The sequence below is a fragment of the Populus euphratica genome, unplaced genomic scaffold, assembly GCF_000495115.2.
Source record: "Populus euphratica unplaced genomic scaffold, PopEup_1.0 scaffold6.1, whole genome shotgun sequence".
Classification (NCBI taxonomy): Eukaryota; Viridiplantae; Streptophyta; class Magnoliopsida; order Malpighiales; family Salicaceae; genus Populus; species Populus euphratica.
Window position 1 is genome coordinate 2,079,483 of NW_011499849.1, and position 20,057 is coordinate 2,099,539.

At 34.9% G+C, this 20,057-nt stretch overlaps 3 protein-coding genes and 1 long non-coding RNA gene across 5 annotated transcripts; 1 reads left to right on the forward strand and 3 right to left on the reverse strand.

Annotated features, from left to right (window-relative positions):
* Positions 1-922: 922 nt before the first annotated feature.
* On the forward strand, positions 923-12,096 carry LOC105120836 (pre-mRNA-processing protein 40A). The gene is given in 26 exon segments (XM_011019219.1): positions 923-985; positions 1,075-1,188; positions 1,707-1,986; positions 1,989-2,032; positions 2,127-2,324; positions 2,995-3,132; positions 3,502-3,508; positions 3,676-3,914; positions 4,768-4,848; positions 4,930-5,019; positions 5,088-5,144; positions 5,220-5,233; positions 5,235-5,328; positions 5,453-5,551; positions 6,392-6,439; positions 6,542-6,634; positions 7,292-7,396; positions 7,597-7,661; positions 7,781-7,883; positions 8,409-8,425; positions 8,427-8,563; positions 8,683-8,843; positions 8,919-8,972; positions 9,005-9,093; positions 10,021-10,998; positions 11,116-12,096. Coding segments are annotated over 22 exon segments (2,196 nt in total). The 3' UTR covers positions 8,793-8,843; positions 8,919-8,972; positions 9,005-9,093; positions 10,021-10,998; positions 11,116-12,096.
* LOC105120534 (uncharacterized) lies at positions 10,073-11,625 on the reverse strand. Of its 2 annotated transcripts, none has more exons than XM_011018786.1 (3): positions 11,105-11,625; positions 10,876-10,987; positions 10,073-10,772 (listed from the first exon to the last, which is right to left on the reverse strand). In XM_011018786.1, the coding sequence occupies exons 1-3, from the start codon at positions 11,603-11,605 to the stop codon at positions 10,129-10,131; spliced, it is 1,257 nt and encodes a 418-aa protein (XP_011017088.1). In that variant the 5' UTR covers positions 11,606-11,625; the 3' UTR covers positions 10,073-10,128. The 2 variants fall into 2 exon arrangements, with proteins under 2 accessions (XP_011017088.1, XP_011017087.1); XM_011018785.1 differs by having other exon boundaries at positions 10,876-11,014.
* Positions 12,097-14,315: 2,219 nt separating the features above from the next.
* Positions 14,316-16,778, reverse strand: LOC105120837 (uncharacterized). The gene is made up of 5 exons (XM_011019221.1): positions 16,754-16,778; positions 16,603-16,667; positions 15,941-16,093; positions 15,581-15,850; positions 14,316-15,163 (listed from the first exon to the last, which is right to left on the reverse strand). The coding sequence occupies exons 1-5, from the start codon at positions 16,776-16,778 to the stop codon at positions 15,161-15,163; spliced, it is 516 nt and encodes a 171-aa protein (XP_011017523.1). The 3' UTR covers positions 14,316-15,160.
* A 430-nt stretch (positions 16,779-17,208) lies between these two features.
* Positions 17,209-19,211, reverse strand: LOC105120535 (uncharacterized). The gene is made up of 4 exons (XR_841347.1): positions 18,451-19,211; positions 18,309-18,369; positions 18,067-18,222; positions 17,209-17,429 (listed from the first exon to the last, which is right to left on the reverse strand). It is a non-coding gene; the product is annotated as an uncharacterized LOC105120535 (long non-coding RNA).
* Positions 19,212-20,057: the final 846 nt, after the last annotated feature.

The window sequence follows — 20,057 nt, forward strand, 5'->3', positions numbered from 1 at the left end:
TATAACCTCAATCTGAAAAGCATTTTTTAATCAAACACATTAAACTACTTTTTGTTTAATTTCAATTTTAACCACAGTTTTAATCAAATATATATTTTTTCAAACTAACTTCGACTAAAAATAATTTTTATAAAATAATTTTTTTAAAACCACAATCATAACAGCAACTACAATACCAAATATACCCTAAATATATGAAGTGGAACAAAAGTCCATGACCCAAAATAAAATGAACATGAAAATTGTTTAGTATTTTAACTAAAACTATACTTTTTAGTGTTAAAAATATATTTTGCTTGAAATAATTTTAAATTGATATTTTTAATATTTTTTATATAGTTTTTATATAGTGATATTAAAAATAAAAAAATATTTTTTTTAAAAATACTTTTTAAAAAGTATTACCATATCAAATAAAAAAGGCATATCTAAACCCGCTACGTATCCTTCCGAGAGTTGGATCAAACCCACACCCGCTTTGAAGTACCGTCGTGGTTGATGATCATGAATTCAGCCAAATGTAGGGATATATTAGGGAAGCGAAAAAAAAATAAAATTACCTGCCAACTTGATTTCAACCAGGTCAAAATCCTCTACCCTTCTTTCCCCCCCTTGAACCCTAACACCTGAGACTCGCGCGTGGAGAGATGTGGACTTTCTTTTTTCTCCCGTGAATTCTTCACTGAATTCCTTCTATTCTATCTGCAAGTAATGTTTCTTAGTCTTCCTTGTTATCCACTTCTTGCAATTACGTTGTTGCATTTGCCTGCTCTGTCTGGTTACTTCAGTAACTGATAGCGAAAATTGAAAACTCGAAATAATGTGCATATTACCTCTTGTTGGCTACTCGTGTGTGTGTGCGTGTGTATTTTAATTCCTGGCATTTCCAAACGGTTCTTGATTAACATTATGTCATGTAACGATGTTCTTGCCATGTCTCTCAATTTCCTGGCTAGGAATTTCGGTCGATTATCTAGGTTTTGAGGTGAAGACAATTAACTGGTGTTCTTGTCACTGGCTGTCTGTTTGATACGATGAATAGCCAATACAATTATAAAATGATGCATGCTGTAGCTTTTTTTGTGGCTGCTGTATCTTTTTGCGACAGATTCTTGTCTTCAATGCGTGGTTATTAATTATATCCTTTTGATTTCTGCCACTAATCCCCAGTTTTCTGGCCGTGGACAGGTAACTATTAAAAGTTATAGTTCAACTTCTGTTTTTCTGTATCATAACCTGAAATCTCTCTCAAGATGGCTTATTTTTGTGTGCTTGCCTGTGCCATATTGCAATAATACATATATCACGAGAGAGATAAATAATAGCAACTGTTTGAAAAATGCAAGCTGGCTTTGGTTTTGATCAACATTAGAGGTCATTTTTAAGCAGTGGACCATCATTAGATTTTATTTAAATAATCGGAAATTGTTAAAATTTAGATATTTTTTCTGAAGTTTCAAGGCATGGCATTAATTCCGTAGAACTTTTCAATTTTGCATTTGGCCTTGAGTTCTGAAGTTCTTTGCAAAACATGAAATTGAAGATTTTTCCCTTTCTCCATCTGTATATGCATGTCTTGGTGTATTAACCACTGCAGTCTTCTCCAGTTGTATCTTTTAGTCCACCCATTTCTGTGCAATTTTTTTGCAAGTCAGACTGATGGTAGTGTTATCAGAGTGTTATCATGTATTATGGAAAAATCCTAGTTTTGACCAATGGTTCCAGCACAGCAAGGACAGCCATTCATTCCGGTGGCTTCCCAACAGTTTCGGCCAGTTGGACAAGGTATGCCTTCTTCACATGTTGGGATGCCAGCTGCCCAGCCTCTGCAATCTTTACAACCAATCCAGCAGCTACCACCATGGACAAATCAGCCTGGCCCTGGGGCACCTTCAGCACAGGCTTTGTCAATGCCTTATGTTCAACCAAACAGGCCTCTGACATCATCACAGACCCAGCAAACTGCCCCTCCATTAAGTAATCATTTGCTGGGGTTGGCACCTCAGGGATTCCTATTTCCTTGCCATATGCTGTAAGAACTCACCAACAGATATCTGCTCTTTTTTTATTGACTTGTTTCATGGGATGCCTTTTGGACTTACTTCTGAAGTTTTGCATTGTTTTAGTTTGCACCATCCTCTTTTGGCCTGCCACAAAATAGTGCCAGTGCATTGCCCCAGTTCCCAACAATGTCACAAATGCATGCAACTATTGTATCCGTGGGGGGACAGCCTTGGTTGCCACATGGAAGTTATTGTGCTTCACTTGTTCCCCCAGTACAGCCAGCTGTTGCCCAGATTTCTATATCATCTTCCTCAGATTCAGTAAGCTCCCCCTCCCCCCTCTCTGTCTTAATCAGTTCACCATTTATGTTTCATCTTCTAACAACTCTTTATGAAGTGCTGTCGTTGATGATTCCTCAAAGACTCTTTTCCCATTAACTTGATTCATATTTAAGCTCCTTGTTTTTAATAAATTGCATGGTCGAATAAATTTGGATAAAATGATAGTTTGTGGCTAAACATGGTATATAACTGAAAGTTTTTAAGAATGACATAACTTTGAATTTGATCAAAATATTACGAGTTTCCCTGGAAGTTAATCCTTTCAACATGACAACATATGCATGCTTTCGAAGTGAACTTGTGTCATAGGTATGATCAAAATGCTTTGTGCTCTGGTTTTGAACGTGGATAGTTAGGAAAGTAGAGTGAGCTAATTTTAATTGTATCTAAACAAGTAAACTTTTGTAATAACATTTTCTTCCTGAGGAGGTTTTACTGGCTTTTCCTTACAATGAGATATTTCTTTGCTTTTCTTTTTTTCCATTGAAAAATGCATCTATATAGTCAACAGCTGTTGGTCAGATCCATGCTAAGTTTTGTGTTATCTGCTCCAGGAATGATCTTTTTCCCAGTCATAGCTACTGTTTCTCAGGATCTGGTTGGCCATGCTCAACTGTTCATCTATTCTCATTCTTTTATGGAATTTCAGGCAATTGCTGTTTCTAGCAATAGTCAACAGTCTTTGAATGATTGGCAAGAACATACAGCTTCTGATGCGAGGAGATATAGTTGTCATTACTTCTTATCTCCCATTCTGTTATTCAAAACATTGGCTTCTATAAATTCATCCTTCTGAATAGATTATGGTTTCTTACAATCATTCATATGTTAGGTGTATGCCACTTACATAACCCTAATAAAAATTACAATCGAGCAAATCTTTCCCATAGAACAGGATGTTCCCATTCCTTGTAATATGTTCGATAACTAATGAAGCAAGCTTTTAATGAGGTAAACTTCAGATCAATGCTATGTGTTACTTCCTTGGCATAATATTAATGAGATTGGTGTTACTTCCTTGGCATAATATTAATGAGAAACTTTTGTGATTGAAATAAATTTGAGTGCTCCTGATTGTGATTTAATTTTCCATAAGTTCATTGATATTTCAATTCATGCCGTTCTGATGTTAAATTGATTATTTAATTTGCTTTAGTACTTGGGTCAATGGAAAAAAACTAGAAGCTGAGGAGAGGCGCATGAGGCAGAAAAAGGCTAGAGAAGTGTTCACCAAGATGTTGGAAGTATGTTGCATACAATTAAATTGTCGTGTTTTTCTCTTTGTGCTCTGATTTTTATAATGCTTTTCAATGGTTTGATCTTTTATCAGGAGTCAAAGGAATTGACTTGATCCATGAAGTGGATGTTGAAGTTCCAGTCTGCTCAGAGACAAGTTTGATATCTTGTTTATTTTGCTGTATAGTGCATGGTGTAGTTTACTATTGTTACTCTTGTTATTTCAGCAAAGCTATAAGCCTGTTTGAAAATGATGAACGGTACAAAGCTGTTGAGAGAGCCAGAGACCGAGAGGATCTTGTTGACAGCTACATTGTGGAACTTGAAAGGAAGGTAAAAATTTCTGTACCTGTGCTTTGTTTGTTTGTGCATGAACATGCCTATATACATGCAGGTGAAGTGTTAATGTGAATCTGTGTCTATATTACCTGAAGTTAATATAGACACAGATTCACATATATACATGAAATTGTCCGAAGGTAAAAATCATCTTTTATTCTTGGATAAAAAATCTTCTGTATTATTATCTTTGTTCTCTAAATAGCTAGCAGAGAGTCAAAGTTTTGAAACTTGAGGTTTGTGATAATAGGTTTTTAAAACTTACATTCAAAATTTCTACTTAATTTAAACAAAAGCAAAAATCTCTCAGTAGGTTTTTAATTACCACTCAAAATTTTTATTTCTAGATAAAAATAGCTGTATTTCTTGGAGAAAAATCTTGATTAATTTAAATTGATTTTGGAAGAGTATTGCTCATGTACATTGTATTTGGTGAAATAAAGATGAAAAAATGAATTTCATGAGGCTTTTTTTTAGTGTGGATTTTTAATCTAGCACCAAAGCTCATATGTTTCCATATGCTATTGAATGTATGTTCATAACAGGAACTCCATTTGTTTCTCTTGATGTAGAAATCCAAAAATGTTATTTTACTCAGATGTAGTATTTCTCGGTCAATGCTTATAAGATTCATTTAGCGCCACTTGTGCTATTATAGTGGTACCTCCTAGGAGGTGTCTGTATTTTTGTATCAAGTTAATCTTTTTCATTGGGAGAAACATCAGTCATGCTGTTATGTTCTAAGTGTTTAACCCATCATTCTCATTTCAGGTGCAAGCTGGGATGACTAATTGTACTATGCATGCCATCATGTTCTTACATGTTTATGTTTTGATGTTTAATGCAGGAAAAAGAGAAAGCTGCTGAGGACCATAGGAGGAACGTAGCAGAATATAGAAAATTTCTGGAGTCCTGTGATTTCATTAAGGTATTTCTTAAGGGATGTAAAATATTTAGCATCACACTTTTACTTCTGGACCTCGGTGTGCTTAGTCTTTTCCATTTTCAGGCCAACAGCCAGTGGCGGAAAATTCAAGATCACTTAGAAGATGATGAAAGGTGCTTGTGTCTTGAAAAACTTGATCGTTTGCTCATTTTCCAGGGATGTTGTCTCACTTGTAATTTAATATGTTCTTTTGAACTAGATGCTGCTGATATTGGTGCTGGCAGGACTATATTCACAATTTGGAGAAAGAGGAAGAGGAACAAAAGAAGATACAAAGGGTAGCATTCATTTATGCTGTAATTTATTCCCTTCAGTTGCATGTTCTTACCTCAACTTTTTTCTCGACATAAAAGGAACAATTGAGACGTGAAAAATCGTGACAAGTTTCGAAAATTGTTGGAAGAACATGTTGCCTCTGGCTCCCTTACAGCTAAAACTCACTGGCTTGACTATTGTTTGAAGGTATCATCTTCATTTGTTATCTGTGAAATACAAGAAGAAGAGTTAAATAAAAGATGAGAGGTAAACTGTATCTGATATCTGGATCTGAATTGGTTTGTTCATTATTTCTCTCTCTTGGTTGTAGGTTAAGTATTTGCCTCAATATCATGCTGTTGCAACAAATACTTCTGGCTCAAAACCAAAAGATCTGTTTGAGGATGTTTCTGAAGAATTACAGAAACGGGTAACCATCTCATTTCTGATTCCTGAAATCTCCAATTAACTGTTTTTCTGGGCCTTCTTTTGAAAGAATGGGGCTTGCATATATTATTTTAAGTAAGATGATTTATGGTTTCATTACTTTGCAAAAATTCAAATGACATCAGTCTTGTATGTCAACCTATATGGTTTTGTGCTAACACAATTATGACATGCGAGACATTTTTCCTCTTCCTGTTTTTTGGGTTTAGAGCTTTTTTCTTTTTCCCTTGGCATAACTGGTTCACTTGTCCCTCAATCTGATGGCATCTTCTTTCTGGTTGACTAGATGTTGGAATAGTAAGTGTATAGTATAAGGTCCTGCTTTTCTCAGTCAGGAAGCAATGGCGTGGGTTACATTTGAATCTTGACCCACAATATAACTAAAGGTAAAAATGTATATTGTATAACTTAAGTTAGTAATTTTTTCATGTGATAGTTTTGATTGGTGACCTTGGTTTTGCAACCCTCTTGCAAGTAGTGAATTCACTTTGACATGCATGGAGTTTTCTTGTTTTTCACCAGTTTAAGTTGCAAAATACCAGTCTTAGTACAGCTTTAAGCTTCTTATTTGTCATATCCTATATTTCCAAGTTTATCAGTTCTTATTAGTATATAATTTAACTAGTAACTACTAGCTTTTATTGTCCTGACACAAAGCTGTGGGAATTTCTGTCTTGGTTACTTGCAGCCCATATATTTAAATTATGCACTGTATATCTAATACACTGTCTTTATATTTACATGACTGGTTTTGTCCTGCTTTATGTTTTCTGCTTGAAACCTGCAACACACATGTCTAACCTTTCTTTTCTTGTGTTGACAGTATCAAGATGATAAAACTCGTATAAAGGATGCAATGAAGCTGGGGAAGGTAAGATAATAAACGGTGCTGCTTCTTTTAACTGCCCCCATTTAAATATGTAACCTTTATGTGTGCAGATCACTATGGTGTCTACTTGGACATTTGATGCAGATCACCATGGTGTCTACTTGGACATTTGAAGACTTCAAGGCTACTATTTCTGATGGTGCTGGTTCCCCACCAATATCAGATATTAACTTTAAGGTATTGCCTTTTCTGTTTACCTTATAGTTTGCCCAAAAATGAAGAGATTATGTGCTATAAATTGGGTTATTATATGTTATCAAAGAACTTTTCTTCTGTTCTGAACCAGTTGATGGTTTAAGAGAGAAAATTCTTGTTCGCCAGAGGAGCAAATCAAACTCAACCTGCAGAATGCATTCGCTTCATTATGAAACAAGTCTGTCTGCTTTACCATAAAACTGCCCTTGAACTTTAAATGCTGATGATAGTCTCTTAAGAATCTAAGATTGTTAACATGGCAATGATGGTTTGCCTTAATGAAAAGTTATATGGTAAGCTTTTGATGCATGCACATGTGCAAGGTTGAGGAAATTATTGTTAGTGCACCTTACGACCTATGCTGCCTGATGAAGTTCTATTATAACATGAGAACGAATCTATACTCATTATCATGATGCTGCTTCACAAGCATTGATGTGGTATTACATTGCCCCAGACCTTATCTTGTTTTTTCTTTCTGTTAACACTTTTTTGTGCTTTTTAGAGCCATATCAGGTTTGAGCACCCCAATTACTGTTTCATTAACTAGATGTTTTTTTCTCATAAAGCCTTACTATAATGATTGAGTAGGACAATGCATGTAGGGATCTTACATAAGATTTTGATTATGTTTTGAAGCTTTTATGTGAGGAGCCAGTTGAAAGAGCCAAGGAGGAGGGGAGAGAAGCTGAAAAATAGCAACATCTTACTGATGATTTCACTAAACTACTGTATACTTTTAAGGTATATCAAAAATATTTTATAAATGTTACATTCTGTGATCTGTTTTGCAGTCTCTGGATCTTTCTTCCAAAAAAAAAAACAAAAGAAAAAAAAAGGGAGAAGAAAGAAAAAAGAAAGAAAAGAAAAGGAGTAAAGAATGAAAGATAAATATATTTCTTCAATTATCCAATCTAACCTACTATTGTCATCCTTTCTTACAGGAAGTAATTGCATCTTCTAACTGGGAGGATTGCAAACAACTTTTTGAGGAGAGCCAGGAGTACAGGTATTACTGCTTACTCCCATCTCCCTCTTTGAAGAAGACTGGCTCATCATTCATCTCTAAGAATCTGTTTTCTTTTTTTATTCCCTCTGCATATTGTCCTGTTGTTTTTTCTTTTATAGATCAATTGGGGAAGAGAGTTTGATTAAGGAGATTTTTGAAGAATATGTCACACGCTTACAAGAAAGGGCCAAAGAGAAGGAACACAAGCACGAGGAGGAAAAGGTACCTATATTTTTTTAGCATATCTAGCTAAGCGGGTGTGAGTCTCTTCATTTCATATGACTGCTGACTGTTTCTTCATTCTTTTTTGGAGTTCTTCATGACTAGTCAAACTAATATGAAGTGGTTGCCTCTGGTTGGGGCTCATAAGCACTTTCATACTTCTAATATATTCCTTTGCTTGATCATTCATATTTGATAAAAGGAGAAGGTCAAGGGTTGCCTGTAGAAGAAACTAACTTACACTGAGAGAGAAAAAAAAAAACAGAAAGGGAATTTCAAAACCATCATCTATTTGAATGCACTGTCATTGGAAATAAATATCATCTTCTATTTGACTGCACTGTCATTAGAAATAAATATCACACTTGTCATGGTATGGAAATCTAGTATGCTGTATAGATGAGAGTACACAAGAATCTGATCGTGGAAGCTTCTACCTTAGATAATCTGTGAGCTTTCCCTTGTGCAAATAATGTTAGTATTGTTGTTTGATTTCTTCATCTGTTTTTTTTTATTTGATGGCAGGCCAGGAAAGAAAAAGATAGAGGAAAAAGACAAGAGAAAAGAGAAAGAGAGAAAGGAGAAGGAGAGAGAGAAAGAGAAAGAACGTGACAGGGAAAAGGGAAAGGAACGAACAAAAGAGGATGAAACAGATAGTGAAAATGTTGATGCAAGTGATGGTTATGGCCACGAGGAGAAAAGGAGGGAAAATTACAAAGATAGGAAACACTGGAAACGGCATCAAAGTGCCACTGATGATGCAAATTCTGACAAGGATGGGAAATAGATGCAAGTGATGGTTATGGCCACAAGGAGGAGAAAAAGAGGGAAAATTACAAAGATAGGAAACACTGGAAACGGCATCAAAGTGCCACTGATGATGCAAATTCTGACAAGGATGGGGAATAGGGGTCTAAAAAATCACGCAGACATAGCAGTGACTGTAAAAAATCGAGAAAGGTAGAATTCTGCTGGTGTATCTGTAGTTTAACTTGTGGGAAATGTTTTAATTTTCTTGTTGATACTTCTTGGCAGCATGCATACACCCCCGAATCAGATGGTGAAAGCCATGAAAGCAGGCAGAAAAGGCCTGTAAAAAATCGAGAAAGGTAGAATTCTACCACAAGAGAGATAACCGGGATGGTTCCCATAGAAATGGTGGTAATGAGGAGCTTGAAGATGGGGAGCTTGGTGAGGATGGGGAAATTCGGTAGTTCCTTTCTCCCTTTCCTTTTAGATTGACACTTCAAATGCACAAACTAGAAACGAGCATCTCATAGCTGTTCCTCGGTGTATACTGGATGTAGTTTTCAGTGTTTTCCTTGTGCATTGGATTTATTGCAAAAATTACATAATATTGTTTTGGAGATAATATGAACTTAATAGATTCTGAAAGTTTGGCTGGCCATAAGAACTGCTGGTTTGATAAGATGAGAGTATAGGGTGCTTTTGATTTTTGTACCAGGGACCATGAATATGGCTTTGGCTTGAAAAGGCTGGGCAAAGAAATGACAGGATAAATTTTACTTTAGCAGGAATAATTCAATAGTAAAATGGAATTAGGAGAACAGGAGTGGAAGCTAAAAGGTTTTTCAAGGGAAATGGATGCTCGTAATCTTATTCTTGTTTTGATAATAATGATTAATTCAACTCGGCTATGATCGAAACTTCAGGACTGGATTATACAAAAGCCTTCTCTTGGAAGAAAGGACATGGAGCCAGAAGACAATGTGGTTGTGGAACCAACAGGAACTTTCCCATATAATTAGAGATTCCTATAACATGTCTTAGCTTTCAACTATTTGCATTACTTTTGGTGGTTAAAACATGAGCATCGACTAGTGTGGTCCTAATCTCCTATGACTGGAAGTAATACAGGGGTGGCACGTGGAAAATGTGGTCCTCATACAGCCATATGATGGCTTGGCAACCTTCTGATTGACCTTGATGTGCTATTTGAGTGGGGTATTTGTGGTTTAGCTCAGTGAAAGATACATGGATAATGCTAAAAGTTCTGTAATTATGGATAGTGATTACTGCTTGAAAGTGTCCTTATTTTATTATATTTAATAAAATGGATGTAAAAGTTTTATTTAATGGAATGCCAACTATCTTTCTGTTTTGTTTTTTTTATCAGCAAACAACCTATGGCAGCAGAGATTGATATCTGAATTCAGGGAGATGGAAAGTGGTGACAAAAAGTTGAAGAGTTGGGAATTAATTAAATTTTGAAAATAGCTTAAGCTTAACATGTGGTAATCAATGATGAGAAATCAATCATGTTTTTTACTATGTCAGTAACAAGCTCTCCTAGAATGGTATCTCCAATCTCTGAACCAATTTCCCTCTGTAGCTCAAACCCATTCCAGTCTTGTTCTGAATCCAGTAAATCAAAAACAGGATCTCCGATATCTAACCCATTATCCCTTCTCTCTGACTTGTAATTACTCAATTCTAGTTCTGAATTCAGTACATCTAAATTCAGCAATTTTGTCAAGTCTGACTCATTAACAGATTGTTTATCCCATGGCCTTGTTTTTTCACCAATGATTGATCCAGGCTCTTCCAACCCCAAGAATTGCTTGTGATGACATTGCTGCTTCATCTCCCTTCCTTTGGTCTCAACAATCTCCTTCACATAGTCGAACAGAAGTTGCTTTGTTTGCTGCAGAACCATTTTGGATTTCAAGTACTGTGGAGAAAAATAAGACTGAACGAGTTCTTGTCTTTCTCTGGCTTCTGCGCAAATTGGCTTCTCATTTGGTGAGTAGAAAAGTACTTTCCGAAGAGCATCTGATAAAATGCAGTCTTCTGTCAACTTTTTGGGTAAATTAACTCCAGTTTTCGAAGGGTTCTCCTCTTCTGCTGTACTGGAGTGCTCTGTATTATCTGTTAGAACAAGTTAAAGAGTTCAATTTTAAGAAAAAGTTAAAAGAGGCTGGTAGCAAAATCATAAACTTATGCTGAATTCATAGCAGATAAAGATCCTAACTGTTCTGAAATGGGGAACGTCCATTAGAAGGTATTCCTTCCAGCCCGGATGCTGGGCTGAGTCTTCTACTATCCTCTATGCCTCGCTGTTGGAGCTTTCTATCTGTAGTAGTCTGTTGGTTTTGTGAGTAACTGCAAGTCTGTATTCCTTGGGCATTTAAAGAAACAAATGTAAAATTTAACTTCTGTCTAATAATTATGATGTCAATGAGAAATTATAGTTTTTCTACCTCGTCTGTAGGATTATGGAGGTTGAGTGGCTGGTAACAAGTGTTTGTTGTGAACAAGCTATCTCTTTGCGTTGCACATGGCGCTTCTACTTCACTCTTAGAAGAATTAAACACTGTTTTGCTGCTAGCAGTTGAAAATATATCTGATTCTGCAACTTGCTGGTTACTTCTGCCCTTCTCATTTACCTCAAGTTTTCCACCTCCATGATCAGAACTATTGATTCTTAGCATCTGCTTTATGGAAATGACCTGTTTTAATACAGCTCTCAGTACCTTGGAACCTTGAGGATTGACCCTTTTGCTTATGTTTACTCCATGACCGACAGATCGCTTTAGCGACTTCCTGGAATACACATGGCAGAACCTGGAGCTGTTTTCTGAATCCGGGCCCTTTCTTGAGTATCCTCTTTCTAGAAGGTAAATATTTAGGATGAAAGGTTCCTGCTGCTCTTGAAGGAGTTCTCGAAGTTGCTTAACTGGTTTTGTTTCTGTGATAGCCATTGCAGAAGGGTGTCTTCAAGTTTCCGGAGGAAGTGGGATATACTGAGCACATCTGTTAGTTTGGGACTAATAAAGAGCAGAAATAGTAGGGAGAACGGACATCTAGGTCTTGGATAGTGAGGGACAGAGACATCTTGTCGTTCATCTCCAGGCTATATGGCTTTAACTCTTGGTGGTACCCATTTGAGTTCCAGATCACCCTGTAATCACAAGGTTTGGTATCTTTTATTTCAGTCTTTTGGCCGTGTCATTTATTGTCATTATTGGCAGCCTTCTGACCTCGTGCAATCCTACCCATCCCCTGTGAGAGACACTAGTTGTTGCTATGCATGTATGGTCCCCCAAAAAAACTTGTCCTTTTGGAGAGGGTACCCAACACGTTACGGGTCTGCTTGTGTTGCTGTGATTATTTTTACTTGTGCTTGTTTAGTAGTGTTCTTAGTTATATTAGCAACGAAAAGCATATTTATTTGAAGAGCATCGCTTGACCACTCTATCTAATTATCAAGGATGCCTATAGATGGAGTATGTATATGTGGGCTAAAGCCATGTTCTGTTGTGTATTTTTTTTTTAGGATGCCTATAGATGGAGTATGTATATGCGGGCTAAAGCCATGTTCTGTCGTGTTTTTTTTATATATATATATGGATTTTGGTAGATTTTACCCTCTTAATACATGCTTTATTCAGTTTTCTATCATTTTGTTCAATTCCAGTAAATCACGTGGCATGTGTAAAAAATATGTATATTAACTGATAACATCACTATCAAAAAAATAGAAGTGTACGTATAAAAATAAAGATTTTAAACTAAGAAGCCCAAACCAATGGGAATGTATCCTAATTGTTTTTTTAAAAAGTGAGAAATTAGATACAAATATTCTCCTTTATCAAATATTTAATATTACTTTAGAAAATATCACTATAATAAAATATTTGTTATCAATAAAATCATGAATGAGAGATTGTCTTGTGATTAATTATGTGTTTGAGATAAATTGATATTATTTAAAAATCATAGTCTAAATCCTTTAGACTAATTTATAATTGAATATTAATTTGATATTAATCATATTATGTTTGAGATAAAATATCACTAAAATTTTATTTTTTAATAAAAAATTTGAATATTTATTTCATTTTGAAATTGGATCTCTAAAGTTATAATTAGTTTAAATTACTAAAATTAAATTTTATTTTGTCAAATTAAGTATTAACTTCAAAATCTATATTTTTAACATACCGAGAGCCCTATCTATATAAAATCAACCGAAACAAAAAATCAATGAAATTGAGAATAAAAAAAGTCAAGTGACAAAAAAAAACTATATGGATAACTATTGCAAAAAATTTTCTTATACTGTATTTTCATAACTATTGCAAAAAATTTTCTTATACTGAATTTTCATTAGTTTTTAAAATATTATTTTATTTTATATTCTCTCATGTATTTATAATTTTAAATATCATTCCATAATTTTATCAAGAATTAGTTTTAAAAAATTAAACTATAATTATTAAATAAAAATAAAAAAACTTGAATACAAATAAAAAAATTGAGTCTAAACAAGCTAGCCACCAAGTATTTTAATGAACAGGAAAACAATGTGAAGGGGGCAATATGGCACTGTGATTTTATAGTTTATCCGTAAATTAGTCATTCGTAAAAATTACTGTTACGAACATAGAAGATAGCTAAAAAAAAAAAGGAGTAAAAACAGACTGTTATAAAAATTTAGACAATGTTTAACTGTTTCAGTTTTAAATTTATTTTTTATAAATTATTAATTTGAATTTTATAAATTTTAAAGTAAAAATATATATGATTATTAATTTGAAAATTTATAAAAGTAATGAAGATAGATATAAATTTGTCTAAAAATAAACACTAATAATAATAAAAAAAAAACAGACTGCTATGTTGAATGATGTGACAGAACGTAAGTGGAATGGATTCCAATCCAGTCCCCAATGATGATCCGTGTGATGATTTTCATGGTATAAAGATCGACTTTCAATCGTGGGTCAATTGGGGCCCATACCATGGAAAAGCTCATAAGTGAATGGGAGCTGTGGGCCTTAGACCCATCACCATCTAATCAATAATCCAAAACAATAACCGCGTAGGGACTCGCTCCCATGCTATGGAACTAAGCATCTTTGCTTGAATCAATGCCTTTCGTGAGAGGGAAAACTTGTTTTCTTTCGTTCTGTTTTCTATACCCTTTCTTTCTTTCCTTTTCCCTCTGGGGTAGTCAATGAAGCCTGGCTGGCTCTATGTTTCCTGTGTCTACTTGACATTTACATGTATAAGACGTGGACGACTGTGTTTGTTTTTATAGTAGAAAATTATTTTTGAATTTTTTGAATTTTTTTTATGATTTTAGATTTTTTTGATGTATCGCTATCAAAAATAAATTTTTAAAAAATATTTTTTAATATATTTTTAAACAAGATTTTTTTAAAAAATAATCATTATTATAATCTAAAAGTTAGGCAATCCAAAGTGCTTTTTATTATATTTACTTGACTTTGTAAAAAAATATTTTTTTAAGCAAAAAAATTAAATGTTTCTGTATTTATTTCAATACATGATGGAGCATACAATAACAAAGAAGTTATTAGAAATGCTAACTGACCAATTATGCGATGAAGGGTAAAAAAGTTTAATGATAAGTTCATTGTAAGGAAAACGATTGAAATTTGTCACCTTCAAAAAATATAAGAAAGGCTAAGGGACGAACATGGGTGATGAGTGCTAACTCACTGAAAGAGACTCTGGCTGCAAGACTGAGTAGGCAAGCAATGCCACCACGAGGCGATGTCGATTTTCGAACTTTTGGTCACGCAAGTATTAGAATCAAAATCCACAACGGACTTACAAATCCTGTTGGAACACGTGTTCAGTCATTGTCCACAATTAATGATTTCGGTTCTGCCACGTTGAAGAGGTAGTGAAGTCGGATTTTGCTTTGTAAACGAATCCTTATTTCTTCAGTATGTATGGTAATAAACAGTGCTGTTATGTTTGAGTCAAGAATCTGCTTCCAAGTAGCAAAATCAACACTGAAAGTTCTGATCTCTTTCTCAAGACTTTCCCTTCTCTCTACTTCAGTGTTCAAATCCTTGAAGATGCTTTTCCTTTTGATCAACAACCACTGCTAGTTTTTTAGATGATTCGGGGACTTTTTCAACCGAAGAATCTCTTTCTTCTCTCAAAAGCCAACATTCTCTTTCCAGGGTATCATATCTTTCTCTGTAAACCTTCAGAAACCTCCAAGACATGGCGTTTTTCCTTGATAGCATCAAGTTCATTGTTCCGTTTCTCTTCCAAGAAGCAGGTTCTTCTCCCAAAGCGCATTCCTTTATCACATCTCAAAACTAAACCTTCAAACAATGTAATGTAGCCTGAAAGGTGTATGATTTGATCTGCAAGCAGTTCTTTCATCTCCAACTTAGTATACCATAAAAGTAGGTTAACGATCAATTCTGCCTCAGTTTTTTGGAACTTGACAACATGCATTATGTGGACTTCACAGCAAACAGAAAACTGGTTCACTGTAAAAGTCAGAAATATAAATAAGATCCACGGAATATAACTCTATATGTCTTGTCTCCTGATCACATACTTGCAAGTTTACCCTTTGCATTCAAATGCGCCTCGAAAGAAATTCCAGCAGAACTAAAAATGGACACATTTTGAGTTATCAAAATTGTTTATTAGAATGTTTCAAATATCAGCCATACTGTCCATGACATGATCACAAACTCAAATACAATTCTACTTCTCTCTTGGCTTGTATTGTCAATTTTTTTTTTATAAATAGCTAGACAGGCAACATCATGATTTGCCCAAAATACAGGAAATTAAATGATCGAAATTCTGAAAAAGGGAACAACACATCCAAACATCAGGACAAAAAATAAAATCATAATTGATAAATGATATCTCGATGACTGTGACCAGGTAGCTACCTTATAAGCGGAGCCACATATAGGATTCTTCTCTTCTTTATTCTGAACAGCTAGTTTGTCTGGTAATGCCAGGGATGTAATTGTGCCTTTCAACCTTTCAGAAAGCACTTTCCAGTTTTCTTGAACCAAAGAATCATTCACATTGAAAGATTTGTGACCGTCCATTTCCATAGAGAAACGCTTTTCCAAATTTGAGAAAAGGCTTAAGCCTATTTCACATGTGGTAGACAGGAATTTCCCAATTGAAGAGTCTCCATCAGGTACAAAACTCTGTTTGGATATCAAGGTAGAAATCACATTTTACTAATTTAATATTATCAGTTAAAAAGAATTGAAAGAGAGATGAATGCACAGCTTCACCTGCAATGTTAACAGAACATCTTTGTTAATATCTCTGCAACTAGCCATAGATTCACATAGCCTTTGAGGTATTTCTCGAACTAGCACTACTTCATGTTTGAGTTCTGATATCTCCCCCATTAAATGATCATTTAATTGTTTCAAGTGCTTTTTCTGCAATCATGTGCATGTAATAAATAAAGATTAAATACTTGCACCGGAAGAATAACAAACAGAAATGAATGGCAAGATCAGCCAAAAAACTTGGGCCATTTTACATTAATTTACATAGATATCAAGAGTCCTACTACTTAGAGTAAGAAATATACCTAGAAAGAGCATTTATTTAGAGGTTTGAAATTGGATGGAAGGCTTTCTATAGAGATCAATGCGTAGCTAAGTCCAGAAATGGATGGAAACTTAGTGTGTGGACAGGAATTTTGAAGTATTTTTCTTCTAATTTTGAAAGGAGTCAAAAATGGAAAAAGATAGCACACTAAAGAGTCGCCATGGCACGTTCCTCTGCTATAAACTGCAATTTGGTTGCATTTCTAAATCAAATTTACCAATAGTGATGGTGCGTACTATATAAAAAAGTATCCAATGAAATACTTGAAGAAAGCAAACGACAATGCTGAACAGTCAACAAAAACATTCCACTTTCAAATATCAAGCTAACTCACTGAATCATCAACCGATTCATGAAATTGAAAATTGAGAAATGGTGAAAGCAAAATTGGAGGCAAGCCTCGACTTCATTCTTCTCTTCAAGGACAAGATCTAGTTGCCTTTTGAGATTCTGGACATCTACTTTGTGATTCTCAGTTGAATAACCCTGAAAGAGATTTGGATGAGTCATGGCTACACAAAATTATGTGGCTGGATGGAACTACTATTATTATCTAAACATAGAAACATAAAAAGGAACTACAACCATAGTCATTCATCAACCAAAGTTTCAAAATGCCACAACACCCAAAGACTGATTTAATAAAGGCCATACCAAGATGTAAGCTTTATTCATTAATTAATTTATTTTTTATAAGTTTCCAAAGATGGAAACCCATAACTTCTAATTCAACTTTGTTATTGTTATTGGGCCTATGCATGAAATGGAGAGATAACCATCCACATGCAAGCAAGAAAAATCAAACAAAAAATGAATCAGACCAACATTTAGAAGAAAGAGGAATATGAGTGGAAAGTGAATAGTTCTTCTAGTTGTTACATTTCTTTTAGACACAAGTTCTGAATAGTAAATAATATTGTCATCTCAGGCTTTTTCCTTAGTTTAACACATAGGAAAGAGACAAGTAGCAGTTACAGACAACAAGATTGAGTACATGAATAATTTAACATAAACTCACTGGTGTCACATCACTATAAGGAAAGGATTGAACTTCCCTTGCAGGAGTCATTTGGATTGAATCAATGTAGGGGTTCCAAAAACATCTTCTTGGAAAACAATATTGCTGTCGCTGAATTCCTCGAGGCTCTGTTTCCCAGCATTCTGTTCCTACCAATAATAGTGATTTTTATTATCAGAACATTAGTCACCAAATAGAAGTGACGAAATTTTTTTAATGCAAAAGAAAACACAGAAAGAATAGTAATGATTACATGTAATATATTGAATGAATACAAATTTATTATTTGCCATGTACTACATGTAATATATTGAATAAATACAAATTTATTATTAGCCATGTTATTTTAACGCAAAGCTTGACGATAGAAGACCAGTAGGAAATAGGTTTGAGATGGCATATTTTACATGCATCAGCGCACGCTCAGTTCGCACCAGGTCTCTGATTTGTATAGCTATATTTTTCGGCGTCCTTCAGGTGCTTCCTTAAAAATCATACCAGTAGTCATATAAATTCATCATTAAGAAAGTTTAGATATGCTGCATCACTGATATGGACATATATGATTGAGAAGTCCTAGAACCAGGGCAAGTTGCTCTGGATTACAGCAAGAATATATTGATCAAAAGTGGATGATGGCAAAACCAAGATCTGTTACCAATTTTGTTCTATCCAAGTACTACAAAGAAGGTTATGCTATCCTGCTATCCAAGTGACCTCTTCTGGACAAAACATAAAAGTAACGAGAAATTATAGCGTTTTGCTTTGCTTGAATTATACCTGGCTAGAGCTCTTACACCATCGATCTGAAGAGGTGGCGCGGGTATAGAGATTGTCAATTTTCATCTGCTCCTCTTTGATACATTGATCACGTTCCTTGTGTGATTCCCTCTCCTCTTCCAGCTCAATCTCAAGCTTTTCTCTCTCTAATTCATACTGGAAATTGGAAAATGAGCAGATTAACACACCTTATAAGCGATGCTCATGATAACGGTCCAGATCATGTTAGAAGTAGAATCCACCTTTCAGCATATCATTTCTCAATTTTAAAATTTCTTGCTCCAGTACTTCAGCCCGGGATCCCTGAACAAGAATTTAACTAAATGAAGTATTTTCTAAATCTTTACCGTGTAGAAATTACAATGGACATGGCATGATCTTGACCTGAAGTTTCTTACGCTGCTCCTCTATCTCTAATTTCTGCCGCTTCAGCGAGGCTGCATCTGATAAAATCTACAAGAAGATCACGGGGAAGGAATATATTAGAATAGCTAGAATTTGCATCCTTCCCCTTACTTTCAATCACCTGACATTTGACATGCATTGCCTTGGAACAAAAGTAAATTCCATCGAAGAAATCGTGTCTGTATAGCTTCACGTCAACGACTACCATTCTAAATATCGTGTGAGATCTACTGCTGCGAGCATTCATGTTTGTCGCTCCAAAGTGCCAATTAACTGCACTTGAAACAGCGTAACCTCTCTAGTGGATCACAATACCGTTGAAACCGTCAACCGCAGCATGAATAAGATCCTTGGTAAGGAGCTCGTACACTGTAGAATTTGTGCAACTCTCATCAAACACGTGATCTACCAAAAAGAATCGAGTGAATAAAATACAGAAATGAACAAGGAAATAGAGAGGAATATAAAGGCATGAGAGATGCCGGAGATAGGAGTGCCATGAGAGTTGTGAAGAGAGATGCAATTTTCTTCCACTATCCAGCAGGTTCCGTTAATGGTGGTGCCTTCAGATACAGAGACAGCTGGTCTCGCTCTAACTGCTACACGTATCTTCTCCATTTTTCTATCTCTTTCTTTGTTCTTCTCTTTTTGTGGGCGATTTGGGAATTCGGTGTTTTGAATTAGATGTTCACTGGCGGGATGAGGCGCTGCTTTTGAAAATTTGTTGGGATTTCAAGATGATTTTTAATTACGGAGATGACCCTAGAAGGCGAGAAGCGAATGTACTTCTTTGTTTTTTTTCCTTCCCCTGTTTTGGGCTAGTGACTTTGGGTCTGGACCTGCAGTCCGAAGCAATGGTTCAGTCAAAATTTATGGAGCTTCTTTTCGGCCATATTATGTTAGCCCATGGGTAGAGACCCGTGTGCCGTTTATAATATATAGTAGCCATATTTGATCTCAACAGCTGATTATATATTTTAATTAATAAAATACCATGCATTAAAACTAATTACATATTTAACATAAAACATTGAATTTCTCATATATATATATCTAGAGGATATTTATGTACCTAAATCAAAGCTCAAAGTTAAAAATTTATTCATAAAAGAGGCTCTCAGACGTAAGTATTTCACTTCAATAATTAAAGGAAAAATCAATCTTTAAATGCCTGTCAAAAAGAAAGGATATATACCCTTTTGCTATTGTCTTTTCTTTTCTTCTCTTCTCTTGTAATATGGTTAATGTGTTTTAATTATCATGATTAGTTCACGCCTTCGTGGGTGGAAAATCTCAAATAGGAATAAAGAATTGCCAATATCCAAAGCACGTGCATAAACAAAACGACATGACATGACAGACAGTGATGCGCCTCTCATCCTCCAAACCCCCACACCCCCTCCCCACCTTCCTTTTTTTTAATCGTGCAGTTAATTTATAATTTATATTAGTTATGTTTATTTTTTAGAAATTAATTTTTAAAAAATTAATTTCTAAAAAATAAACATGACTAATATAAATTATAAATTAACTGCACGATTAAAAAAAAGGAAGTATTAAAATTTAATTTTTATATTAACCTTAAC